This window comes from Haplochromis burtoni, unplaced genomic scaffold (genome assembly GCF_018398535.1).
Source record: "Haplochromis burtoni strain Fernald_Lab_line unplaced genomic scaffold, NCSU_Asbu1 Contig_392, whole genome shotgun sequence".
Taxonomy (NCBI): Eukaryota; Metazoa; Chordata; class Actinopteri; order Cichliformes; family Cichlidae; genus Haplochromis; species Haplochromis burtoni.
The window spans coordinates 252,991-278,207 of record NW_024582753.1 but is presented as its reverse complement, the minus strand read 5'-3'; the positions used below and the strand labels follow the sequence as shown (position 1 = coordinate 278,207).

Here is a 25,217-nt window from a genome sequence, read left to right as displayed (position 1 = left end):
TGATAATCATCACAGAAAAACCATTGATTTGTACTGTTTATTTATTTATTTTGCACAGTTTAAGTAAGAGTTTGAGTTTTAATTTCATCTATTTGATGCCCTCCGTTATACTGGAAACCTTTTCCCAGTCATCTCCTTAAGTATCAGCTGTGAAACTTTTATCAGTCTTTGTCTCTGTGTTTCCTGCTCAAACACCCAGAAACAATAAAAAATCTTTTGATTTCTCTTCCTAAAGGAATGTAGAAAAGAATTCAGAAAAGAACAGCAGACCACTGAGAGAGAGCCTCCAATCAACCAGAAAAAAACAAACAATGAAAAAGAGCTCATGTTCACAACTCTTCTGCCTGGTCAAAGATATCAATAAAGGTTCCTTTAACAGTTGCTAATGTGCGTCCAGTCTCGATTTCCTAAATGAGGGGTTGCCTGAGATGGAGGTCTTAAAACTTGATGTTGCCTCTTACCTGGGTCTCTTTGTTCTCTTGCCAGCTTTATGGCTACATGGAAAGCGAGCCGCTCACCCTGCAGCTGTTCATAGGGACCGCAGACGACCGCCTCCTGCGACCACATGCCTTCTACCAGGTCCACCGCATCACGGGCAAAACCGTCTCCACCGCCAGCCATGAAGTCATGCAATCCAACACCAAAATTCTGGAGATCCCTCTGCTGCCTGAGAATAACATGAGAGCTATGTGAGTGCTATCCACGCTTTCTTCCATTAACTTCAAAACACAAGCAGAAATGTGCACAATCTCTTTCTTTCTGCACCTTTCTCTTTGTTATATCTCTATAGGATGAGAATGCTTATTGATAAATATTCTTGAGCTTTCACTTCAAAACAGGCCTTCAAATTTGAGTTCCATGCTTTTACCCCAAGAGATGCACAAACGTTAAAGAAAAAGCAAGCGCCGAGTTCATGGGTGCTTTAATTCGGCCCAGTGTGGATATGGCCAGTTTGGCTTGCACTTGGAGTGCTGTGATCCACCAGAATAATGTGGTCCCGTTACACTTGGCTTGGTCAACATATTCCACCGAGACAAATATATGAGGCGAGTTAGAACATCCCAACTGAACTAACAAGTCTGCTGAAAAGAATGATTTGGGCTTGGAGGGCAATTAGTCACATTCATGTAGCCTGCAGTACCCAAAGCAAACAATAACTTTATTGGCCTGTTTGTATTAAGACCATAACTGCCAATTCTGATACCAATTTAGCAATGTCAACTGATTACTACTAAAATAAGCAAATTTAAAATTAGAAATGTATTTTGTATTGTTAGTTTTGTATTTTCAATTGTTCCTTGACCAGCTGGCTGGCGTGCACAATGAAAAAACAAAACAAAAAAACAACAAAATGGATCCAACCATCATGGAAGCCACTTTATGCACACCTGTGTTTTTCTAATGGGTCAGAAAGTCTTCTGAAAAATCGACATCATCATTTGCTGGACAGCAGTGGCCGTCTACTGCACCATAACCAAACAGAAACTTCTGGAACAGAGCTATGTCAGTGTCATTCGTGAAGCAGCTGGCGCAACAGTAGTCTTTCACTTTAATGAATGAAACTCGTAGATCTGCTCTGTAAAGTTTAAGTTAGGCCGGTCATCTTATATTTTAGTCGTTTTACACCGTAAAAAGTTCATAAAATGGTTTATTTTTATGAAATTAAACTGGACATACATAATTTCATGTATCACATATCACATATGTCACATAAACAGTGTAGCCAAGAGATAAAAAACAAATAGCTTTTTTTAAATGACAAAAAGTGTCATAAGTGTCTGACCTCAATGTTCAGACTCAAGGACAAAGTTTTGCTGTACTTGCCTACTAAGTCCACGAGGTTTTGGGGCAACACAGGATTTCTAGAGAAAGTCTGGAGGCTGTTAAATAAAAAATAAAAAAGATGGATAAAGAACTAATCTTGACACTGAAGGGGAAAAGATAGGCCTAATCTAACATTGGTAAATAATAGAAAGTTGTTTGCTTTAGCATGGTGGCATGATGATGATTCATCACATCTGATCAAAAGTTTCAAACCCAAAATAGTGTGAAACATGTTTCAGAGTCAAGTCAAAATAAAGTAAGAGAGGGTTTAGTGATTCGGACTTACAGTGGAGACCAGGATTAAGTCTTTGTCACCGAGCTGCTGGATGATACGAGCAAGGCAAGTTTAAACAGTTTACTGCAGGTAACTTCTACCATCTGTACTGATTAACATAAAAACGGGGACCACTGTCTAAAATTCTGTGCTGCAGGTGGACCAAATTTACAGCTTAACTCAGCATAGAAGAAGCACTGAATGAAACAAAAAAAAAAACGAATCACCTATTTATTCATAGCATTAAAAAATCGATGTTTTTGATGTCGTTTTACATGTAAACTTGCTCCATCTAAAGGAGCAGAGCATCTGTTTTCTAGGGCTGAAAAGTCAGGCTCGGGTTCTGTCTTCCTCCCTCTAGACTTTCAGTAAGCCAACGGCTCTGCTCTGCAGTGTATCCAGGCAGTAGCTCCTGTCCTGGGGCTCCGTTTAGACTAGGCAGCAGTGAATTTATTGGACTGTGGCCCAGAGCTGTGTGTTGTTGGTAAAGCTACTGTATCTTAGCACAGGTTACATAAGGCAATTACCTCTTACTGTTTATTCGTCACCATTTAGACTTTAAGTGCATATGTGTTTTTAAATGAAAAGCATATAGGTGATGCATCTCTATGACACAGGTTCATGTTTGTATAAATGTTGGGGATCATGAAGATTTATGGGACATGAGAGTTTCCTGACCGGACAGTGGCCTTCTTTGGCGAAGCGTAGATGATTTTAACATTTGTATTACATTACAATATCATTTCCAACAATACCTCAATATCCTTCATATTGTAGAATATTAAAGCATACTGTTGGCCTGTTTTGCTTAATGTGTCCCCTAGGCTATGATTTTATACCAAACCAAACGTTCAAGAGGAAGTTTTTTTTTCTCTCTTTTTATCGTCAGCGCACAAGAAGAGGAGTTAACGTTTTGTATTTCTTCCTGACTATCTAAACAGTGAAAGATGGAGAAAAGTCTTTAACTTTCTCTCTCCACCAAGCTGTTAAAAAGTTGCCTTGATAATGCAGAATCCATCTCGCTGTGCACACGCCAGCTATCATTTGTGTGGGATGCAGACACTCAAGAACTGCAGTCAAACTTTCAGAAAGCTTCAATCTGTTTTTTTTTCCCTTTCCGCTTCTAAGATGTTTTATCTTCAAGCACACCAACCACCTCTGCAGATTCTAACTACTATAACCTAATAAGCGAGAAAGCATTCATAAGAGGATGACGGTTATGACTAGAGTAACTTTATTATGCCCATCATCTTGCTCTTGTTTAAAACCACAGACTGGTGGCATATTAGTAGAAAGCTGTGAAACCTTGACTCGTATGCTGAGTGGATCTGTGGTGGTTTTCATATGCTGTCATTTGGTCATCTTGTCTGCTAAAAGGGAATGGTTCATTTGAGTGATCACCTTTAATTCTATAATGCAGTGTTTTTCTCCTGATGAAAATGGTGCGTTTAACGTCCCAGTCGCTGGTAGATAAGGGCTCACTGAATAGTTTGATGAGCTTGAAACTGATTTAGGTCGTATGCTACAGCTTTTTTATTTATTTTTTGCTGTCACTACATCTTGACCTATAGTTGCAGATGTGGATCTAGTAAATTTGGGCAAAACATCAAGTTTGTATGTTGATAATCCCTGTGGAATTGTAGGCTGTGACTAATATCTGCAGTCCCTCCGCTCTTTCCTACCATGCTATCTGCAACCACTGCAGGATTTTTCATAGAAACAAGGTTTCTACTGCCACAAGGGTTTGTTTAAAATCCAAAAGATTTGGTTTAACATATTTTAACTCTGTCTAATATGTTTGGGTTCGTTATCTTCTTTTTCCTCAGTGTCAGTCGATCATTTCATCTAGATTTCCATAGGTTGGTTAGCAGACATACGGCATCCTAAGTTTCTGATAGTGCCAAATTGTCATCATATGTTATGTTAAAGTGCAAGATAGTTAGAACACCAAAACACCAATCCTTTATGTTGCTCGTTTTTCAGTGCTGATAAGCAGCGGGTAGTCAGCATGACTGTATCTGTTATTTTTCTTTTCTTTGAATTGTACAAACCAAAGTCAAGGGAAAAATGGATTGGTATAAAACCTGACATTTACCATGTTCCAGGAATCGCTCCCAAAAAGCTACCATGTAAAATAATTTAAATGCCAAACCATATCCCATCTGTATTCTCTCACTTTTTACCAGCCACACTAGTTTTATGTAAATTTATGAAAGGCCATGCCTGCGAATGAATGCCCTTTTTCCACTAAGAAAAGGGAAAGAAACTCTACACCTTTACCTCCCAAATTGTGAAATGAAATAAATAAAGAGAGACAGCTTAAAAAGGGGGCTATTAGCACATGTGGCAATGATTAACAGCAGTTTTAAACCCAAAACTCATGAAGTGAATGGTGTGAACGGACAAGGCAGGCTCGGTGTACTCCTACAGAACGTGTGTGATACTGGTAAGCCATGGTGCGCTCAGTCCAGATTTCTCTGAATACTTGGACCACTCTGGCCATTTAAAACCGTGATGCAAACTCATTAATGTCCAACTTTTCCTTTGATGACATGCTGGATTAATAATGACACGGTCATGCTCCGATAAACTTCCAGTGCATGATCTGTAACACCAGTGGGGACTTCACTGCTGGTCCCGATGCGTAGCAGCTATTTTCGATTTCACAGCCAAGAGTAAATCAGATAGGCTCCTGTTTCAACCCTTGGTCGCACTTTTCCATGCTTTTGCATCCCGTTGAAAGCTGCCCTCTGTGACTCAGGGTGTGGAACAGAAGAGAAAGAAATTGGTGCTTTCTTGAAATGTTGTAATAGAAATTGTTCTGGCTTGGAAAAAGTAAACAGTGAACTTCACCTTTCCGTCACCTTTGCCTGTGTAATGTTGTCTCGGGGATATAGTCTTCAATTGTGCGTGTGCTTTTCTCCATTCTAGAATTGATTGTGCGGGAATCCTGAAGCTGCGTAATTCAGACATTGAGCTTCGCAAAGGGGAAACGGACATCGGACGTAAAAACACACGTGTGAGGCTTGTGTTTCGCGTGCACATCAACCAACCCAATGGCAGGACCGTGTCCCTACAGGCCACTTCGAACCCCATTGAATGCTGTAAGTCTTACACACACACACAGACAAACACACGCACAGAAATAAACACAAAACCTGGCATGTCTTTTCTGTTGGCTTTGCACTCAGGTGGCATCTATTGTTGTAGTCCAATAAAGTGAGCTACTATTTTATTGCCTACTGGAGCAAATTCAGTGCATCTGCACCCAATAAGCTTTATTTGATCAAAGGTCTTTGCCAAAGCAATAGATGCATTGTGCACGATGCCAAACACACGTGCTATCTATCTTAAATTCACATTTTACGACTGAATGCACAAGTTATTTTGGTAACACTACCCCATTAGCGCAGGTTTCACAAAGGTCGTTTGCCAGCCCCACTTTTTGGCACGGTTGAGTGAGCACATTGAAAGAAACCTCTGTTCTCTTTGTCATTCATTTGTGTATGAGGGGTGTGATGTTATTTGCTCCCAAGGAAGCCAGTTAGACTCAGATTGTGAGACAGAGCTTGCGTTATAGTTTATGGTCCAAAGTGGAGGTTAATCTGAGTTGGTGCATCATATTTAAATGTGAAGTTTAAAGTTATTTAAAGCACAGATTTATAAATAAGATCCACAGATGCAAGGTTATACTGTATATCTATACGGCTGTGAATGTGGTGACCGAATTCTACAGGTCAGAGGTGACTTGCTGGCATGACTTCATGCAAAGCAGAGGCAGGTGGTTGGCCATAACAACCATGAAAATATTGTTTTGATCATTTGTGCGCCTTTTTTTCAATGTCATTTAAAGAGCAGCTGTTGGCTGCAAACCTCTTAGCTAGGGGGTCATGAAATCATCATAATAAAGTTGATAAGCCTGTTTCCCTAACCAAGAACTGCTGTTTTACTGGCTGTGAGCTGGGCTTGTGCTTCCCGGAGTAGTTGGGGATCAGGCGGTGTATTAGTGTAATCTTGCGCACCATTTTGAAACCTGTGTTTGTGTGTCTCTTTCAACAGCCCAGCGTTCGGCTCAAGAGCTTCCCTTGGTCGAGAAGCAAAGTATGGACAGTTGCCCTGCCACGGGAGGCAAAATGATACTTCTAAACGGACTCAACTTCCTGCCCGAGTCCAAGGTGGTATTCGTGGAGAAGGCCCAGGGTAAGCTGCAGTCACCGGGCCATGTTTACCGCATTTCAATTTCCCTTTTTAATACCCCTTTCTTTTCTTTCTCCCCCACTCTCATCAGTTGCATTTTCTTAGTCTCTCCTCCCGTCAAAATAGAGCAAGACTTGCCAGCGAGCCACATGTGGTGTGCATTAGGCCACTATATTTTTAACCAAAGCGTATTTACATTTGCTGAAGTTTCCATTGCCTGTTCAGCGGCGCTCGCCACAAGTTAAGGAATGAATCACAACCAGGGCATGTGCAACGTCTCTTTCTCTCACTTTCCCTCTTTCCCTCGCTATCCGTACCTCCCTGACTCCCCCTGCTTTCGACAGTTAACCCTTTCGCTCGCTTGCTTTCCGTCACTCTTTCTTCCGCCCTGTTCTGCCAGACGCTCACCCTGGCCGGCTGTCGGAAACCATTTCTTTCTTTTTCTTTTTCTTTTTTTTGGTCTAAACTTTTTGGCCATATGTTTCTCCCCTGTGTGGGTGGGTTGTGAAAGTAGAAACACTAGTGATCAGGTTTTCAGTTTGAATAATGATTGTGATCATTTCCTTGATTGCACCCTATAAATCAAAACAAAGGTCAAGCGCAGTAGTAGCTCTGAAGTCAGCTGAAGCACGATGTGACTGCTGCCGCTGCTGCTGCTGAGCAACACACAAACTAAGACAAGGGAGCAACATAAACAAAGTTGTGAGAATGAGATAATTGTGTCTTCCAGTTCATTAACCATGAATTTCAAAATTGCTGAAGATTATCACACTTAATCCACACTTTCCAAAACACTTCACACTTCTGCCGTAAAAGTTAGCAAGTGGTCAGTGAACGCAGAAATAAAAAGTGAATCCTTTATTTACTTATTTTCCTCAAAAAGGTTATAAAAATAAAATTCAGTCTCAAAATTGGAAGGAAGAAAGATTTTGTTACTCTTCACTGCATGGATCTCTCCCTACTTGCCCCTAGCTTGTTTGAATGGTCTACTCTTAAGGACCTAAGGGCTTAAGGAGGAAGCAGCAATGGGTTAAGGAGAGGTGGATGAACTTGGTAATTTGGGGTATCCCTTCTCCTGGTTTTATTTAGTCATGGAGGGGTGTGGGGGATCCCTTGAAGAGGAAAGCCCATACATGCACACCTTTTGCCTTCTTGGTAGTATTTCCGTTCTTTCCCCACTCTCTTTACCTTGATATTCCGTTTCCTTCTTTTCCTCTGTTCTCCCTCATCCCTCATTTTTTCTCACCTCTATCCCCGATACCCGCTAAAGACATTAGGAGCTGCGGAGCTCTACGCTAGCGGGATCTCCGGGCTCGTGGCTGCCATTGACATCTCGGTGGTTTGTTTTCCGTCTCTGTGGTGTCCAGAAGGGAGAAAGAGAGAGAGAGAGAGGGAGATCGAAAGGGAGGTTGTCTGTCTACTACTTAGTCTGCTTGTATGTGAACTTTAATGACCCACCATTTCCAGGGTCTCCTAAGTCAAAAAGCCCATTACAGAAAGACCTACACACCCTAAACACACGTGCGCAAGCAGGAACACACACATCACTCACTAATGGCAACTATGGACGAGCAACTATGAGCACGGAAAAATACTTATGTCTTAAATATACTGCAAAAGATTGTCCTTTGGCATTTTAATCAGAGAATCCTGCTGTTTTGTGAAGTTTTAGACTTCAGGATTTCTCCGATTGTTGATTTAGAAGGGCCAAACTGGGATGAGGAAAAAAGAAACCAATAAAATTATAATTATATTACAGAATTATTCTATAACTTTGGTTTTATTTTCCTCTGGAAAAGTTCATGACTAAATGCATCCATGAAATACAGAGCATCGCGCCGCAATAATTACACAGTCATGCGTACGTACAGCCAAGGCCTTTGTGTGGCACAACACCAATCACTGATTTTGCCTCAGTGGTGACAGCCATTACTGTTGCTGCCATCAGAGGTCAGGACGGCTGCTCACTCTCCAAAATTGACTCCAATAAACACCTTCAAGAAAATTCCACAAATCCTAAGGAGCAACAGGCTGCTTTAGGAGTACCAATCCAACTTGTGTGAATAACTGTATACAGTCAAAATCCTCCAAGTGGAGTGAGGGGGCAGATCACACAAAGCACAAAAGCCTATTAGCACAAATGAGCTATAAATCATAAATACATCTACTTCTCTAACTGTTTCCATTTGTTGTGGTTTTTTTTGTGCAGGCTGTAGCTGTTTTTGGCATACACGCAGATGTTTTTGAATTGTCTAAAACACCAACGCAACAAAGACAGATATCAATTAATTACAGAGCTCTGTTAGGGGATGCCATCAACATTTGAGAGATTTGCTGTTTGCAGTTTGTGGTTAAATGAGGACACCAGTGACACACAGACATCCAGTAGTCTTTAGAAAATCATTGGCACATGTGGCCACTGGCATTATCTTCTGTACAAGGAGCAAAATATTATGCCGTGAATACACAGTAATACATCCAAGAGCAAATGATTGTTTCGTACAACAGCATAAATAAATAAATCAGACCCACATGTACTCTTAAAACATAGCGCCGCTCTGTTTGTCGACTTTAACCTTCCTCTCCTTCTCTGTTGTTTTGATTGTCTGTCTGTCCCCCCGTGAGACATCCGCAGTATCAAATGAGCAGAGCTCATAGCTGTTGCCACTGCGGGAAACCTTAATGCACCTTGAAAAATAATTACTTCTACTTTTTAGATGCCATGTCCATCCCCACTGCTCCACTTCATCACCCACAGGATAACTGATGCAAACCGGTGCATTCACGTGTGTACAGTATGTGTGTGTGTGTTTGTTGTTGTGTACCCGCTGTGGCTGCTAGCCTGCGGGCCTGTTTGCGTTGTTCGGTAGGAAGTGTTTGCAGTGAGTCATCCACAAAGGATTCCCTGTAGAAGAGGTGAATCGGAAAAGACAAGACCCCTTAGACAGTAGAGAGGGGGGAGAGGAATAGGAGGTGCAGAAATGGGCGGGGCTTCCGTAGAACTCTTGAGATATTGGCGCATAGAAATGATCAGATGTTATGGTCCAAAGTGGACTCGAAGACCACAGATCACTTTCCACACACCCCAGCGAAAGGTTTTCTTTGTTCATGTGACTTTTGTATGTATGGTTTTGCTCCATCAGATAGTGCACGATATTCAGACTGTAGCAATATAGGTGCTCGTCTTCTTTTGCAGTTTAAAAACTCCTTTCAAGAGTAATTTTGTTGATAGTAATAATAATAACAATCTATGTCATTTTTGCTCTCTGCTCAGCACAGAGTAGTGCCTTTCCCAGAACCACAATATGGGCATTTGTGAAACTTTCCATCTTTTTTGCATTGTTGACTTTGCTTCAGTTTTCTGTTATTAGTATTGCGTTTTGTGTCTGTGTTTTTGGTATACCCAAACCGCTCTTTTGGCATTGGATTAGGAAGACATACCTGGCGCACCTATTGCAATGTGTGTTCTGGCTTGCCCTGCTTTCCATGGATGGAATGAGTGCTAAAGGCAGGGAAAATAGAGGCACAGACAGACAAACAGAGAGAGAGAGGGAGAGAGAGCAAGCTGGGGAAAGCCTACACTCTGACTCAGAGGGGAGGTAAGGGAATTCCCTGGTGAGCCGGATAGTTTTTACATCTGGTAGGACTGGAGCGTTGCCTGGAGCTCAGCAGCACCATGCAGCCTGGTCTGCAGCAGGGAGAAGTCTGGTCCTCTCTACCTCTGCCTCAGGCTGGAGTGAGGCTTCTTAGCTCTAGCATAATCTGTAACTTTAGAACAACATGATCTACTACAGTAAGCTCGAGCTAATATTCCTCATGTGTAAAAGCTCCTCAGCATCGGACTGAAATGTTTGGATATTCATACCTTCATAGTTTGAAGAAGGCTATGACCTGAACTGCTAAGAGTTCATTCATGCACTGTTTATACTTGGCTGAACTCTTCCACCCTGGGCAAGTTTAAACACCAGACAAACTGGTCGATGTATTGTACTTGTAGCAGTATGTCTAGACTGTCCTTTGGCTTCAGGCTAGAATAACCTTCATGGCTCATACTGGCTCATAGTTCTGGCACTTTGGCACGATAAGACCAACCTCCACCCCTGCTTCAGGCATGAGATTTGGGATCTTACTGTCTCATTAGGATGGTATACTGCCGTCAATTTCAAAATCAGTAATTATTTATCACTGCTAGAATGGTTTAAGCCAGCGGTCTCCAACCTTTTTTGCGCCACGGACCGGTTCTTGCCCGACAATATTTTTACGGACCGGCCTTTAAGGTGTCACAGATAAATACAACAAAATAAAACTAGTACCGGTACCGAAAAAAAGAAGATTTATTCATAACACACGTGAAAAGACCCAGGAAAACTGAGTTAACGATAAAAACGATAACAAAATAACACTGAAAACCGATAAAAACCCTGAAAACCATACATTTCACACCTGAGCCTCAACTTTCGCGGCCCGGTACCAAACGACTCACGGACCGGTACCGGTCTGAGGCCCGGGGGTTGGGGACCGCTGTTTTAAGCTCTCAAGCACCTTGCTAGAAGAGCATCATGAGGAATGTGTGAAATGGAAGTTTCTTATCCGCAGTTTAAAGCTATATTTGTGCAGTGGCTTTGAGAACATCTATACATCAAAGGAACCAGTTGTGTGATAGCAGAAAAAATGTTTACATTGTCCTGTGGCCTCTACACTTCTCTTTAGACATGTTTGAACATGTAATTGCCAGAAGAGTCTCTCGAACTGTGGAAAGATGGCCATTTTTGTTAGGGAAACATCTTAATATCCCTCCAGTTGATTAGAATAGTGATATACCTTAATGAAATGTGGCTCACTACATGGGTCTTTATGACCGATTTGGCTGCAAGCTGTTGGAGCGACCCTGCTCTGATATATCAAATGATCATCTACCTGCATTCTTTTTCACCATTCGCTCAGTTTCTAAGTGCGGTTCTCGCTGTGACTCTTGCTAGGCTGTGAAATAACATGCAACACACCATTAAGAGCAGCAAGCTTTGATGTCTTTCTAATGCTATCCACTCTACAAATACTATCCAAATGTACAAGTGCAGATGATCCTCCCGCCGTCATTCTGAGTCTTCAGATCATTTTCAAACTCAGCGCCACACAGCTGGACTCTTAAAAAGAAGCATAAAATTTCACTCCGCTGACCGCCATCCTCCTCAGGCTACAACCCCAGGTCACGTCGGCTCACGCTTTCCCTGTTATACACCGAGAATAACTCACTTCCTGGCTATAAACCCATCATAAATCTACTGTCAAGTCGTAATTTATACGGAAGCCCCTCGATCTGACGCAGACCCACATTTCTCCAATTTCACCAGGTCTTAGATTGGCAGAATCCAGTCGCTCCAGACGGGAAACGCAGCTGGGATCAGTCATGGTGGAATCCCTTTTGGGCTTTTTTGGCTTTGCGCCTCATTTGGGCAACAAGGCGAATGCCGTGAAAAATGTGCATAAAATTACTGAAGCATTTTCATTCAATGGGCAATGGAGACACAATAAAATGGAAAATAAACTTGACATAGGTAAACAGGAAAGAGATATAAATACTCTAAAATAATCTTCTCTGGAAAAGAGACGTAGCTGCAGAATATGTCTGGGTTGTTTCACAAGACAACCTCCGCATTTAAGCGCGTGATTCATAGTTTCCATTCTCAAAAATCCTGAAGTGAACTTGGTCAGTGGAAGCTGTTTTGCACTACACAATGCTTTTTGGAAGGAAAAAAAAACCACCTTTGGCTGTCACTGTAAAAAAAAAAGTTAAATTTAAAAAAGGAAAAAAGAAAACGCTCAAATGCTAAAACCTGTGAGTTCATTGGGAGGTCAGATACACTGTTACTCAGCTATCTAGGGTTCTTAACTTGGGTAGGTAGTAACAAAAGAAGGACTATAGTATATAAAACTAGAAATAACACAAATGAAAGGTTTGGACTTTATGAGGTTTTTTACAACAGCAAGCTCTGTTGCCAGGTTGTCACCAGGCAGGTACACGATATTGTTTGTTGTCAGGAACTGAAGAAGAAATGACTCGAAGAAGCCTCACCCTACGTGCTGTCTAGCTGCCTGATGAATGAACATGTTGTCCTGGTTGTGCAGTGCAGTGCTAGTCTTTGTGGACCAGATTTGCAAGAGTGAGTCATATATAGAAAAGCTGCCTGGTTAACATTTGAGCACAAAGTCTAAAAATAAGCGTGCTTCCATTTGTCCATGTGCATGCATGTGTTCATTCACTTCTTTGTTTGACCAAGGCAAGATTATGCCGTACCTAGAGCTCTCCAGACACAGCTCTTATATGCCACTTATTGTTTTTGTGCTTCCCCTGTTATAATTCAAGTTGAAGGCCAGAACAAAGGTAAAGGATGCTGTGGTTGCATGTGTGCATATGTGTGCATCGGTGTGCGTGCATTACGCGTGGGTGGACTTTGCTTGAAAGAGGAGGTGTTGTCAGGAACAGAAGCGTTTTGCAGATGTTGCAGGGAAGATGGAGAGAATGGAAAGTCCTGTGGTTATCACCCAAACAGCATGCCACAGGTGGCCCCATCCCAATTCCATCAAACTCTTAGCTTTGCTTCATACGATGCAGTGTGATTTGAAAAAAGTTTGACAGAACAAACTGATTTAGAGCTACCAAAGGTGAGACAAAAAAAAAAGATCAAGAGGGAGGCAGAGAGAAAAGTTTGAAAAACATGTTTACTAGTGGAGGCTGGGGTTGACGTCGGAGTCTAAGGTTTCCCTCTTGGAGTGTCTCCCAGAGCGGAGGCGGGTGAGATTCCCTCTTGGTTCCCCTAGACGTAACATGAGGAACGCTCATCTCTGTCTGCCTCTGTCTCTCCCCTTTTCTCTGACCTTCCCTGAGCCTGTGCTTGCTCTAATCGCCCTTCCATACTCTGAACAACTACACTGCATTACCTTTGCCTCATTCTTTCATGTACCTCAATCATCTGCCACATGCACAGGATCACACACTGTGCCCCCTGGCTACTGCTATTCCCCAAGTCATGCACTTCATCTCCATTGCAGTGAGGTACATTTCTCCATATGCAACTCTTATTTCCACCCAGTTCAAATACAAAAAAAACTCTTATCTGATCTCTCCACCGTCTGTTTTTCTCTTCCCCCCATGTTTTAATATGGCCATTTTGGAAAGATATATCTACTGATGTTCACTCTCTGAATAATAAAGCTGACCACCCGCCCCCACTACCACATCTCACCAATAATAAGCCAGCCGTGACTGGAATCCTTTATTCTCTCGCTCTGTGCATGATGTGAAAAACATAATGCTTTGGGGAAAAAAACAAGGGTTTTACATCTTCCAGAGCTGCTGGGCTTTTGCTGTCGTTTATGTGGAAACTGTCTCTGATTATCTTATCTGATGGCTTCCTGCGCCTGACGCTGCAACTCTAGTTCTCTGTTTAATCTGCAAACTCCTACTTGCGCCTGTTAACATATAGTAGCACTGCCACACTACCCATCCATACAGTTGCGTCACCTGGTGTGCCACTGAAACAAAAGCTGTTCTGTGTCACTGTCATTCATGACAGCAGTAATGACTCATGGTTTCTGCTGAAAAAAGAAGGCGAAAAATTGCAGTGTGGTTGGTGTTGATTGCCATAACAGAGCCCAGAGCGTCTGTTCACAAAGGTGCGGCGTGAAATCACAAAGAGGACGCAAAGAATGTGAACTGAGCTTCTGCAGGCTCCCAACAGCTGCAGCGGCACACAGGCCTTTTATTGCGAGGCAGCGAGGGGAAACCTCACCACAACAAGAAGAGAAGAAGGGCGGGGAAGAGAGGAAAAGAAGTAGGGGGAGCAAAATAGAAAAAGAAAAAAAATCTAATCAAGGGACAGAAATAGTGCAGAACTTTACAGAGACAGATGAAGAAAAGAGAGGATGCATTCCTTGTCGAACGTTAGAGAACAAACACAACCCGGCTCGTGGCTATACCAAAGCGGCTTCCCCTTTTTTTGTGCTTTGGTCCAAAACCTTAAAGTCTTCACTTCAGACTTAGATAAGCAACACATTCTTACATTGGAGCTGCAAAAATTGCTGAAATTGTTTTTAAGAAATGAAAGTTAATAAATTGTCAATTCACTAAGGAGCTCATCTGAAAGAAGAGGGAAATATTTAGTTCATAATTAAATAATAAAATCTGAAAAATTCGACTAGAAGCAACTTAATAGAGTCAAAGTGCATTGAAACTGGTGTAGCTAGAGTAGAATAAGCAGGTGATCGATGGAGATTTTGGAGTTGATGTCCTGAACAACCTGGATCAGGTCGAGTTTCAATTGTCTCTCGATGCTTTTTATTATACCGTAAAGACTCTACAGTATTAGAAAGAAACCCCAACACAACAATCAAGTGCTCTGTTTATGTTCCCTTATTATTCAAGACCTTGCATGTCATTGAATTTTAAATTCAATTCTGGGCTTAACGGGGGAGCCAACATGGGAGAAATATGTGATCCAGAACTCTTTTTAGTCCCAGTCAGAGTTCTGGATCAACTGAAGGCTATTCTGGGAGCTTTTAGGACAGCCTGATAATAATGAATTAGAATAGTCCAGCCTAGAAGTGATGCATGCATAAACTAGCTTTTCAGCATCACTGTGACACGGGATGTTTCTAATTTTAGAGATGTCAAAGAGGAGGGTGCGTGACAGACAGCCTGAAAGGGGGAGTGAAAAAACACTAGAGAGAACAGGAGCAGGTCTATTATAGGAAAGAATAGTGACAAAAACGTTTGAATGAGATGACTTTGGCAGTGTGAAAATGAAACTGATGAAATAAAAAGATCCAAAACAGCACATATCAACAAGAACTTGAGAGAACAGAATTTCTTTATTCAATTTCTGTCGAAACCGTGATGTTTTTTTTCCCAAATCCAAAAGTCTGTAGCCACACTCCAAATGAGGTCCATCTCATCTATATGTTGATGCAGTTTGTAAGGGCCTCCGCTAAATAATGCATTTGTCTTTTTGCAAAACAGATGGGCATCATCTTTGGGAGACGGAAGCCAAAGTTGACAAGGACTCCATCAAATCAGTGAGTGCACCTTACCAGCATGATTTATTTGAAATGCTCGTGCCGTCTCCAGTCCCACCTTCCCGTGAGACTTTTTCTCCTTTTCCTCTCTCTGTCTTTTCCTCATCTGTCCCCTGTAATGATGTAACCTTTGCTAAGTTATTACAAATTGCAACATAGACAATGATGTTTAGCCGATGCAATCCTGAATGGAATTTTCACAAAATCTCCTTATCCTCTTGGAAGTAATTAGACGCAGGCTGTCATGTTGTTTTTGCATCTAATCCATGAAGATACACATGTATGGGTTACACACACACACACACACGCACACACACACACACACACACACACACACAATCCTCCTAGCATAGCCAGACGTTTAGTTCACAGTGAGGTTTGCTGAATTGGGCTCAAACACTTCATCTACGTTGAGACCGTGCAGCCAAGTGCAAATCGCACCCTACCTGCTGCCTTTCATGAGGGTGGTAATGAGAAAATAAACCAGTGTACTCGTTTAACTGACGCTCAGTCGGACTGTTAATGTAGAAGCAAGCGAAAAGGGAATCGTCAACAGAGGGAATGAGGCAAATGTTTTTCTATGTGTCACAGGGAGCTGCCTGAGCTCTGGACTTAATTAAGATTTCATCAAGGTTCATTAGGCCTGCTTTTTACTGTGGACAGAGTCAAGAACAGAACCTGTTTGCTTGTGCAGGATGACAGTATGTTTTGAAATGCCGATTCTTTTCATCAACTGTGTCAACCCACTGTAAACTAACTGAGGTGATTTACACTCGCACATAGTTAACTATCCCCAACTAAAGTCTGCAAGTCGGGATGTTTGTCGTTGGCTTGCCGCTGCTGTTTCGCTTGGGTAAATGACTCGGTTGCATCAGTAGGACAAATATGGAGTGTGGTGTCTAATTGCTCCGCAGGGCCGGCTGATGCGTGATGGCTAGAGTCCCGGATGCTGGAAAATTAGCAGTCAGCATTGATAAAACACAAATCTTACAGTGTGTTTGTAAATCTAATAAACAATTACTTAGAGACAGCGAGCGAGAACAGGCCCTCTTCTTATGCCAGCTGCGACTAGACTACTCTAAAGTGCTCCAGTCTGACTGCCTTCTCGACTGTGTTTTTATTGCCATTGAGAGTGTGCTAACTTTCACGGGGTTGGGAAGCGAGGGAAAGCGGCGCGCACGCACTTAACACCCTAAAGTCTGCCACCTGCATGTTTTTCTTTGTCATTATCTGGAGGGTAGACTGGTGCTGAGCTCACCTCCGACTTCCCCCCACCAACCCGTCCCTCCCACCTTCCTTCAAGTGCGGCAATGACCAACAGAAACCTGCTCTCTGTCGAAAAATGCCTCACTCTGAGCCTGTTTAGATCTAGAGGAGAGTCACAGCTGCCCCAGGATCATTTTTTTTTGCAATGTTCTCAATATATTTGCAAGTTCATATCCATACAGACTTGCTGTGGTGTATCGATGCAGAGGAGGCGAGCAGGCAAGCCAGCAAAGGCACGGCTGTACAAACAAATAAGCTGGCTGCCTCCCTCCTCTCGTGCAGTACAGGGACGATGCTAAAGCTCCTGGGTTTTCCTCAGAGACAAACACAGGCGCTGGACCAACCTCTTGAGCTCTCGTGCTGCATCTACACAGTCCAGACGTGCTCATTTAGACCTGCTCCCAGTCCAGCCTCTTGGAAACAGTATCCTGAATACTGGCCAACTGCAAAACAAACATAGCTGTTGATTAACCTCTTAATTCCCACAGGTGTACAGTCATTATAAACCCATGTTGTGTAGTCTTTCCAGTCTTTTGAATTTGCAGAACTTCCTTTGAAAATATCGTGGTGATCCCAAGCTTTCCAAAGATGCAAAAACGCCTCAGCCTAACTTTGAGACAAAGCAAGAAATAAAAAGTTTAAACTACAAAGCACAAAGTACTAAAAAGAAGTTGATTATTTAAGAGGAAGTGTGAAAATCAAAATGACGTCTCACATCTGAGTTTTTATTATCATATCATATTTCTGTTTTAGAACGCTCTTGTTGTGGAGATCCCGCCATATAGAAACCAGAGAATATCCAGCTCGGTGCAGGTTAACTTCTACGTCTGCAACGGCAAGAGGAAGAGGAGCCAGTCCCAGCGCTTTACCTACCTTCCTCCAAATGGTAATAATCATCCACCCACCCTTTCTATTACCAGTGACACTGCAACACTCCTATGCTTTGCACAAGCTGCACGCTTTGTGTTCTTTATTGCAACTGTGTGCCTTTTCACATCTTGACAGCCATTCGTCCTAAAGTGCTAGGTGAAATTTGTAGCCCCCCTTTTTTTTTTGTGAATGTTTTTGACGTTGTAAGTGGCAGCACTTGGCTGAAGCCTCTGAGCGAGTGCAGGAGGGGTGAAGTGTGTTTATTCTGCAGTGACAGCACGTTCCCCAGCCATGAGGTGCACCTACTGAGTGACAGAGCCTCCGAGCACTGTTGATGTAGAGGAGTCAATCTCCCAGCGACCTGACTTTCACACCCGGCCCCACACATTCTCTTCCAGCACACTTATGAATTGACAAAAAAACATCCACGCACACACACACACACACCCAGCCATAGCTTTGCCATATCATTCATGTAGCAACCTGAAAACCCAGAAATACCTCTGTTGTGTGTGTGTGTGGTGCGTGTGGGTGTGTGTGTGTGTGTGTGTGTGTGTGTGTGTGTGTGTGTGTGTGTGTGTGTGTGTTTATCACAAGCCTCAGTGTTTATAGATGGCTTTCACGTTGGAATTTGAAGAATGTATTGTTAAGAGTTAAAAAGTTCAGCCTCGAAATTACATTGCGAGCTATTTGCTCTTCACAGTAGGCACAGGTGAAATATCATCTTCAGTATCGCTTTCAAGCATCCCACGAGAATAGCATTATTTTATTGCACCGGTTTGCTCTTTCAAGCCGCAGCTTTCCAAATATGGTGCCATAGTAAGTCCTTTGCTTGTTGGTCTGCTGAGAAGCGGCACCGACGCAGTTAAGAGCTTTTCAAGACACCGGAGAACTCTTCTGCCTCTTTAAACAGGAGTTGCTGAAGGCAGACTTAGCAAATGCTGCAGCTCATTTGCTCGAGTCGGTTTTGGAATTCTAACCAGTAACCGTGCTTTTACAAGGCACGCATTCCCCTTGTGATAACCAGTGAAATCCATTAGATCAAAACAGTGGTATCTTGTTTTCATTGATCAGAGCCTAATGGGTCTAATGCTTCTGGGATAGCAGGCAAGCAATGTGTTTAAAGACCAGAGCTGTTAATAAGATGTGACATTTAGATTATCAGCAGATGCATTTATGGCCTCGGGAGATAAGTGATCAGGATTTTGGATGAGGCTCTGAGAACAAATAGAGCACAGCCCTATTTGGAGATGCCTGATAATATGATGAACAAGTGCATTGTGGGTAACCGGACAAGTGTGGGACAAGACAAACTGTGGCCATATATAGCTGCTCATCTGTTTCATATAGAAAGAGACAGAGAGAAAAGGAGATGCAAAGGCTTTTCAACATCCACGGCGCATCTCAAAGTCAGTTCTCTGAGCGTGCACGCAGCTCTAATTAAAAGATGGCTTGTTGTGTTCTTTCCTTTGCTGCCAAATAAACCACAAGTACAGCGTGGACCACACAAGCGGGGCCCATGTCTTGTCAAAGAAGTTTAATTAACTTACAAGTGTTACAGCCAAAGCGACCACGACAAGGGTTTTGAGTTCTATTTTCAGATACAGCATACGCATTAAAAAAGTACAGCTGATCATATGAAAAACAGAGACTCTGTTGGGAGATAGCAGGTGAAGCAGAACACAGAGCTTGAGTTCCATAGTTGTGATCTACCTGGTAAAAACTTTGGTTTTATTTTTTTGACCACAATGTTAAAATTATTGTAATTATCACAAACAGACTGTGCACAGTGATGATGACTGCAATAGTTTCACAGTTTCAATACTGCAGCAGAGAATGAGGAAACCCTAGTGAAGCTGTTTGCTTTTGAGGGTTTCAGTGTGTGTGTGTCAACAGTGAGTGAAACAACCAACACTGCGGCCATGTACTCGGGGTGGGCTGCGGAGGAGAACACCCACACACACGCATAGACACACATTGCTGTCGACACTTTTTTTACTTCTTCTTTTTTTTGCTCGCTCGTATGAAAAGACTCTTCCGGCCCTATGTCCCACTTCAAGCACAGTTGTGGTCTCTGACGTTGTTTAGAAAGAACATTTCTTTCACACTCTGCTGTCTGTTCATCTATAAAAAGCAAACCAAAACCTTAAAATAGCCCAACTTGTTTAAAACAGCGGAAGGATGAAGCAAACACTCTCTGGGACCCAGATGCTAGTGAAAACCACCTTTATTTTCCATTCAGGTCATGTGACCATCTTGTTATTCTTTGACACTAATGCATATGTGGTTGGCAATACTGCGGCTAAACATTGATACCTGCATTTGAAGAACAAAACACATCTGGAGGGGGGGGGATAATAAAACAAACAAACTGTTTGCTATATTTTGCCCCGCAAGTACACCAGACATATTATTTCAACAGGCATCATTATTTCAGCAGATCTGTATGTTCACTGCCTCTGTTGTTAATTAAGAAGTTTATATTAGGCCCGTCAGATGCAGTGGAAAGATAACAATAGATGGATGCTGTGGAATTTTGAGACATTGCCATGCTAATATAGTGCAAAAAAATGGACATGCTTTATATGTAAGTGAGGAAGAGGTAAATTGTGTATACAAAGCAGGAAACTGTTAGAGGAAGTGCCAAATACTGCAGTTCCTTTAGGCTGGCTGCTAAGGAAGGTAATAATTCAGTTCAGTTTAATTCAATATAGTTATACAGCGCCAAATCACAACACAACACAGTCATAGTCACAACAGTTGCCTCAAGGTGCTTTATATTGTAAGATAGGCCCTACAATAATACATACAGAGAGAAACCCAGCAATCATATGGCCCCCTATGAGCAAGCACTTTGGTGACAGTGGAAAGGAAAAACTCACTTTTAACAGGAAGAAACCTCCGGCAGAACCAGGCTCAGGGAGGGGCGGCTGTCTGCCGCAACCTGATGGGTCGGTAATACCAATAGACTTAAATTTTAGCAGAAATAGTGCAAAAACTGTTTTGGTCTGTATGTCTAATTCCTCATTTCTGACTATACGGGGCTGACTATACTGACTATACGGGCAAACGTGGCTCCTGGTCGTTGTGTCCTTGGGCAAGACACTTTACCCTCCCGCCTACTGGTGTTGGCCAGAGGGGCCGATGGCGCGATATGGCAGCCTCGCTTCTGTCAGTCTGCCCCAGGGCAGCTGTGGCTACAACTGTAGCTTGCCTCCACCAGTGTGTGAATGCGAGAGTGAATGGTATTGTAAAGCGCTTTGGGTGCCTTGAAAAACGCTATATAAATCCAATCCGTTATTATTATATAAAATTTATGTATCACATTATGTTAAGGCTTAAAGTTTCATTATTTGGGACAACTGTGACTGACATTTGGCTGCTGCCAGCTGGACTGTTAGCTGTCTGCTAGGCTAAACTGGACTTCTCTGTCCTGATTGTGGTGTTGCTCATATGACTTTCTGTGCACACAATTGCATCAACGGCATATCTAAGAAGTCTGCGTTCCAGTTTTGGTGAGTAAAATTTCAGTATATTATTTATATGCTTGTAGTTAGAAGGTATCTCAGGAGACACCCTTGATAACCAAACTTCATAGTATTAGTTGATAATTCAGCAACCAAACTACTAGTCCAAATATAGTCATGTTTTACATCAAAAGGCTATCCGGTCTTTAAGTGATGACGTGATGAATCCTGCTTCCGGGCCCAAACGACTCTGCGTTTAATAAGGCTGTTGTGCTTTTATCATGTTTTAATGCTTTGTATCTTGTTCTATTTAATCTCAACAAGCCCCTAAAAACAGTCAGTGATCACTGTCGGCCTCTCTCGGTTTTTGTTACCATTTTTTTAAACCTTACAATGTAATTACAGCTCAGCCCATGCAGCAGTATATTAATGACTAACCTCGTATTGTGGATGGATTATCTAAGTTGTTTTCCTGACTGAAGTTTGATCCGTTTACAGCATCCTGCCATGAGATTGTATTTGCACCTAACCATCGGGAACCCTCACCTAAACTTTTATTGAGTGGAAAAAAGTCCTCCGTTTGTTAGCGTTCATCCTCCAGCTTTACTGTTTATAATATGCTAACATAGATGTGTTGCTAGCGATCACGTAGCACATCATTATATACCAGCTAGCCCAACTTCAGTAACCCTACAAAACTCACTGCTGTTTAGTTTTCTGTCTTCATTTATGTTGGAAGTGATAGCAGAGCTGTACGTCTTAATTTGTTTCAGAAATCCCTCAGTCTGAACATGGTATATTATATTTAGATGGAAGCTAGCGAGCTAACTTATATTTAGATGGAAGCTAGCGAGCTAACTCCCTGCTAACTTCTAACTCCGTTAAATTTCTTCATGGATGCCTGGATGTTAAACTTAATTGTTACACCTGGTAGAGCAGCCACACTGATCATTTTATTACAGATTAAAGAATTTAGACAGTTTTTCAACTCTCAGTAATGCTGCAGTGATCGTTTGACTTGGAGACCTGCAGCAGTGTTTGGGCCCAGACATAGCTAATGACGTTAGACTTAAAGACCAGATAGCTATCTTTTATATGCAGTCTATGATATACACAAAGCAACCCCCGCCTGTGTCCAAGTGAATACAAGAACTTGACCTTTCCCTTTACAGAACAAAATAAAGATTATTTTTTAGAATCTTTAGAAAAAAAGAGTTATACCAGTTATGGAAAAAATGTTTCTCCATTGGGATGAACTGATTATGAGGTATAGGTGCATTTAGCCGATGAGTCGAGAAGACTGCTATTGTTTAAATATACCATCAGCAGCATTTGCGGTTGAAGCCTAAGTGCCTGTCTGTGATGATGAGATGTACATGCAGAACAACTGTCGTCTGGTTCCCAGAATGAGCTTCCCTTTTCCGAGCTCCCGTCCAATAATTCTTGCGTGTGTAGAGATGTGACGTGTTGCTCTTGAAATAAGAAACAGTTTTCACCAACCACATTAAACAACAAATGCTAAAAAAATGCTGGCAGTGACCAAAGCTCGGGCGAAGAACTTCTCGGAACCCCTTTATTTTTACAGGCCGTTTGGAGATTCCTCTGTAATATCAAGTTCTATTCTTAACGCAAATGGCTGCCTACTCTCCCCCACCATCACTGCATCAGTCTGTGGTTGGAGCTGGAGAGGGTAGAGCCAGAAACATGTTCTGTGACACATACAGGAAAAGTTAATGAACCACACGTTGATCTTTTGTTGTAAATATTTGCACAGTCATGTTTTTCTAAAGAAAAAAAAAATCTGGACAATGACTGAACTGTTTCTGTCAGGTCTGCAGCTTTGGGTGTTTTTACACTAACCTACAGTATACCAAAGCCCACGGTATGCTGTGTGTCCAGATTGCCTACACAGTGGGACACGGTGCACGAGGTACCTTTGAGTTAATGAACTACCACCTGCTCCATGTTAAATGTCACGGGAGATTCATGCCGATAGTATGAGGTGTGTCCAGAATTTCTTAAAATGTTTTTCACAGTGGCATAATAGTATCATATTTTACCAGTGGAAAAGAGTGTTAGAACCTAAAATACCTCTTGAATTTGCCCAGAAGTACAGATGCTCTTCTTTCGAAAGTGTTTTATAAAGCTCACATAAGCCTTGCTTGCTTTTTTTAATGAAATAAACAGATACAGACACACATCACTGTCCCTATTCCCATCAGAGGAAACAAGTGCTCAGCAAAATACCTAGATCATTCCTGATCAGTTCAATACAAGCAGACAGAAGGGAAAACTGCCAGAAATGGAGAGAAAACCATGTGCGGAGCCTCACCAGTCTGTGGGCCATAACCCACAGGTTGGGAGGAAATAGAAGCCAGCTGAAGTTGCACTGGGCCCGGTGAATCTGTTTTCTCAGTTCTCATATAAATTTGAAATGAGACACAGAGATGGACCAAGCTGGAGGAAACACGTCTGTTTATAAATCGAGGAGGGAGGAGTATGAATTTTGGAGAAAATGTTTGCAACTTTGGAGAACAGTTTGTTTTTGCTTAATGTAAAAAACAATGCTTAGAATTTCCTTTACTCTTAATGAACAGCCTTTTCCTACATAAGTCAAACATGTCAAACAGCCGTCCCATTATGCTGAATGCGAAATGAGGAATGGCGTTGCACCAGGCCCAAATGTGGATTCAAGGACAACTTGATTAGAACTTGGTTTTAAAAGGTCAAGGTCACGGTGAGCTTACAAAACACATGTTGGGCTATAACGCCAGACTTTATACACTAATTATGACACAATTTCGTAAAAATGTCTAATAGGATGAAAAGATAAAGCTGTAAAAACACTCTTTCTGGCAGCTGGTCAATGTCATAATCCAAGAATAGAAGACAGCGAGGTTGCAATTGCTGTATATGTCACATGTGCTCAGATACTTAAATAATGACAGCAATCTTTGGTGAAAGGCATCTGTACATGCAATAAATTACTCTGGACGTATGCAACTTTCATATATTGTAATTATTTTATTTTTTTCATTTAACTTTTGCAAGGAGACATTTGAAACAAGATATCAGTTTTCAGGATCCGTTAAGCGCGATGTTCTTTAAATATTTAACGGGACTTTTGTTTTTTTTGACTGATTTCATAAGGCAGAAGGCTAAATGTGTTTCAAATTAGAGGCAGCAATGCAGATCGGGACCCCAAGCTAAAATATGAAAATGGTCTCATTTTATGACATTTCCACTCTGATATCACACCCTCGGCTCCTTGGCACACTTCTGTCCATTCACACCAGAGAAAAAGGCACAGGAGACAAAGACAATCTGGAGGGAAGTAACTGTGGATGTTGTGTGAGCATGTGACTCACTTGTTATTCCCCAGGCCACGGAGAGGAGGCCTGTGCATCATGGGACTCGCCTCACCGTGCTGCCCCAGACACCAAGCCTGGTCTCTGGGCTCTGAAAGCAGACAAGGCTGACGTAAATGTGTTCCCTGCCGCGTTATCGCTGCTCTGTAGCTCGGCACCCCGGAGGCTACAGACGCGTTTGGTGCCTTTTCAGACCAAACTCTCACATACCTAGATGTCTTTTTTTTTGACACAGTAAGGGACAATTTGCCTTTTTTTCTGTCAGAGAAAGGTTCTATTATGTACAAAAATCATACACACAGACATCTTATTCATATTGACAGCTTCAAGTAAATGTCACTACGAAGTACATTTAGCCAAAAACTTTTAATGGCTGGCACCAAACAGTCACCACACCCATTAACACATTTTAACAATTGCTAGGAATAAACAGTATGTTCATTGTGACTCAGAAGCCTTTGCTGTGCATTTGGGTATCCTAACACGGGCCTATTACTTTTGTGCTGGCACAGCCTGTGCATGTGTACTTATATAATAACTCAGCAGTGAGCTTGTTAATATGGATCCCTCTCCGTCATTCAACCCGGTCCATAAACACGCCGCTGTTTATGAAGGCTTCGGATTGTGATTGAAATTTTCAATTAATAGAAAACCTTTCTTGACAGTGAAGAGGAAGTATGTGATACCTGTCAGTCAGAAGTAATCAGGAAACAACGCAGACAGTCTGCACTGGATTAGAAGTTAGAAGGGAGCAGGCAGGATGATCAAATGGGGTCACTGCACTCTCTGCATTAGCTGAGGTCTGAAGCTCCTGAAACCACAGGCACAGCTCTGCAACCTCTTAAGCAGCTCAGGCAGCCTAATCAAAATCAAATCATC

General features: G+C 42.1%; 1 protein-coding gene across 2 annotated transcripts in view; it reads left to right on the top strand.

Moving 5' to 3' along the window:
* The window catches only part of LOC102288951 (nuclear factor of activated T-cells, cytoplasmic 1), a 61,080-nt gene that overhangs the window by 15,570 nt on the left and 20,293 nt on the right, over positions 1–25,217 (top strand). For both annotated transcript variants that reach the window (XM_005944150.3, XM_042212747.1), the window contains exons 4-8: positions 487–689; positions 5,030–5,202; positions 6,158–6,298; positions 15,312–15,367; positions 17,387–17,519. In XM_005944150.3, coding sequence (XP_005944212.1) covers positions 487–689; positions 5,030–5,202; positions 6,158–6,298; positions 15,312–15,367; positions 17,387–17,519 — 706 coding nt within the window. The remainder of the gene's footprint in view (positions 1–486; positions 690–5,029; positions 5,203–6,157; positions 6,299–15,311; positions 15,368–17,386; positions 17,520–25,217) is intronic.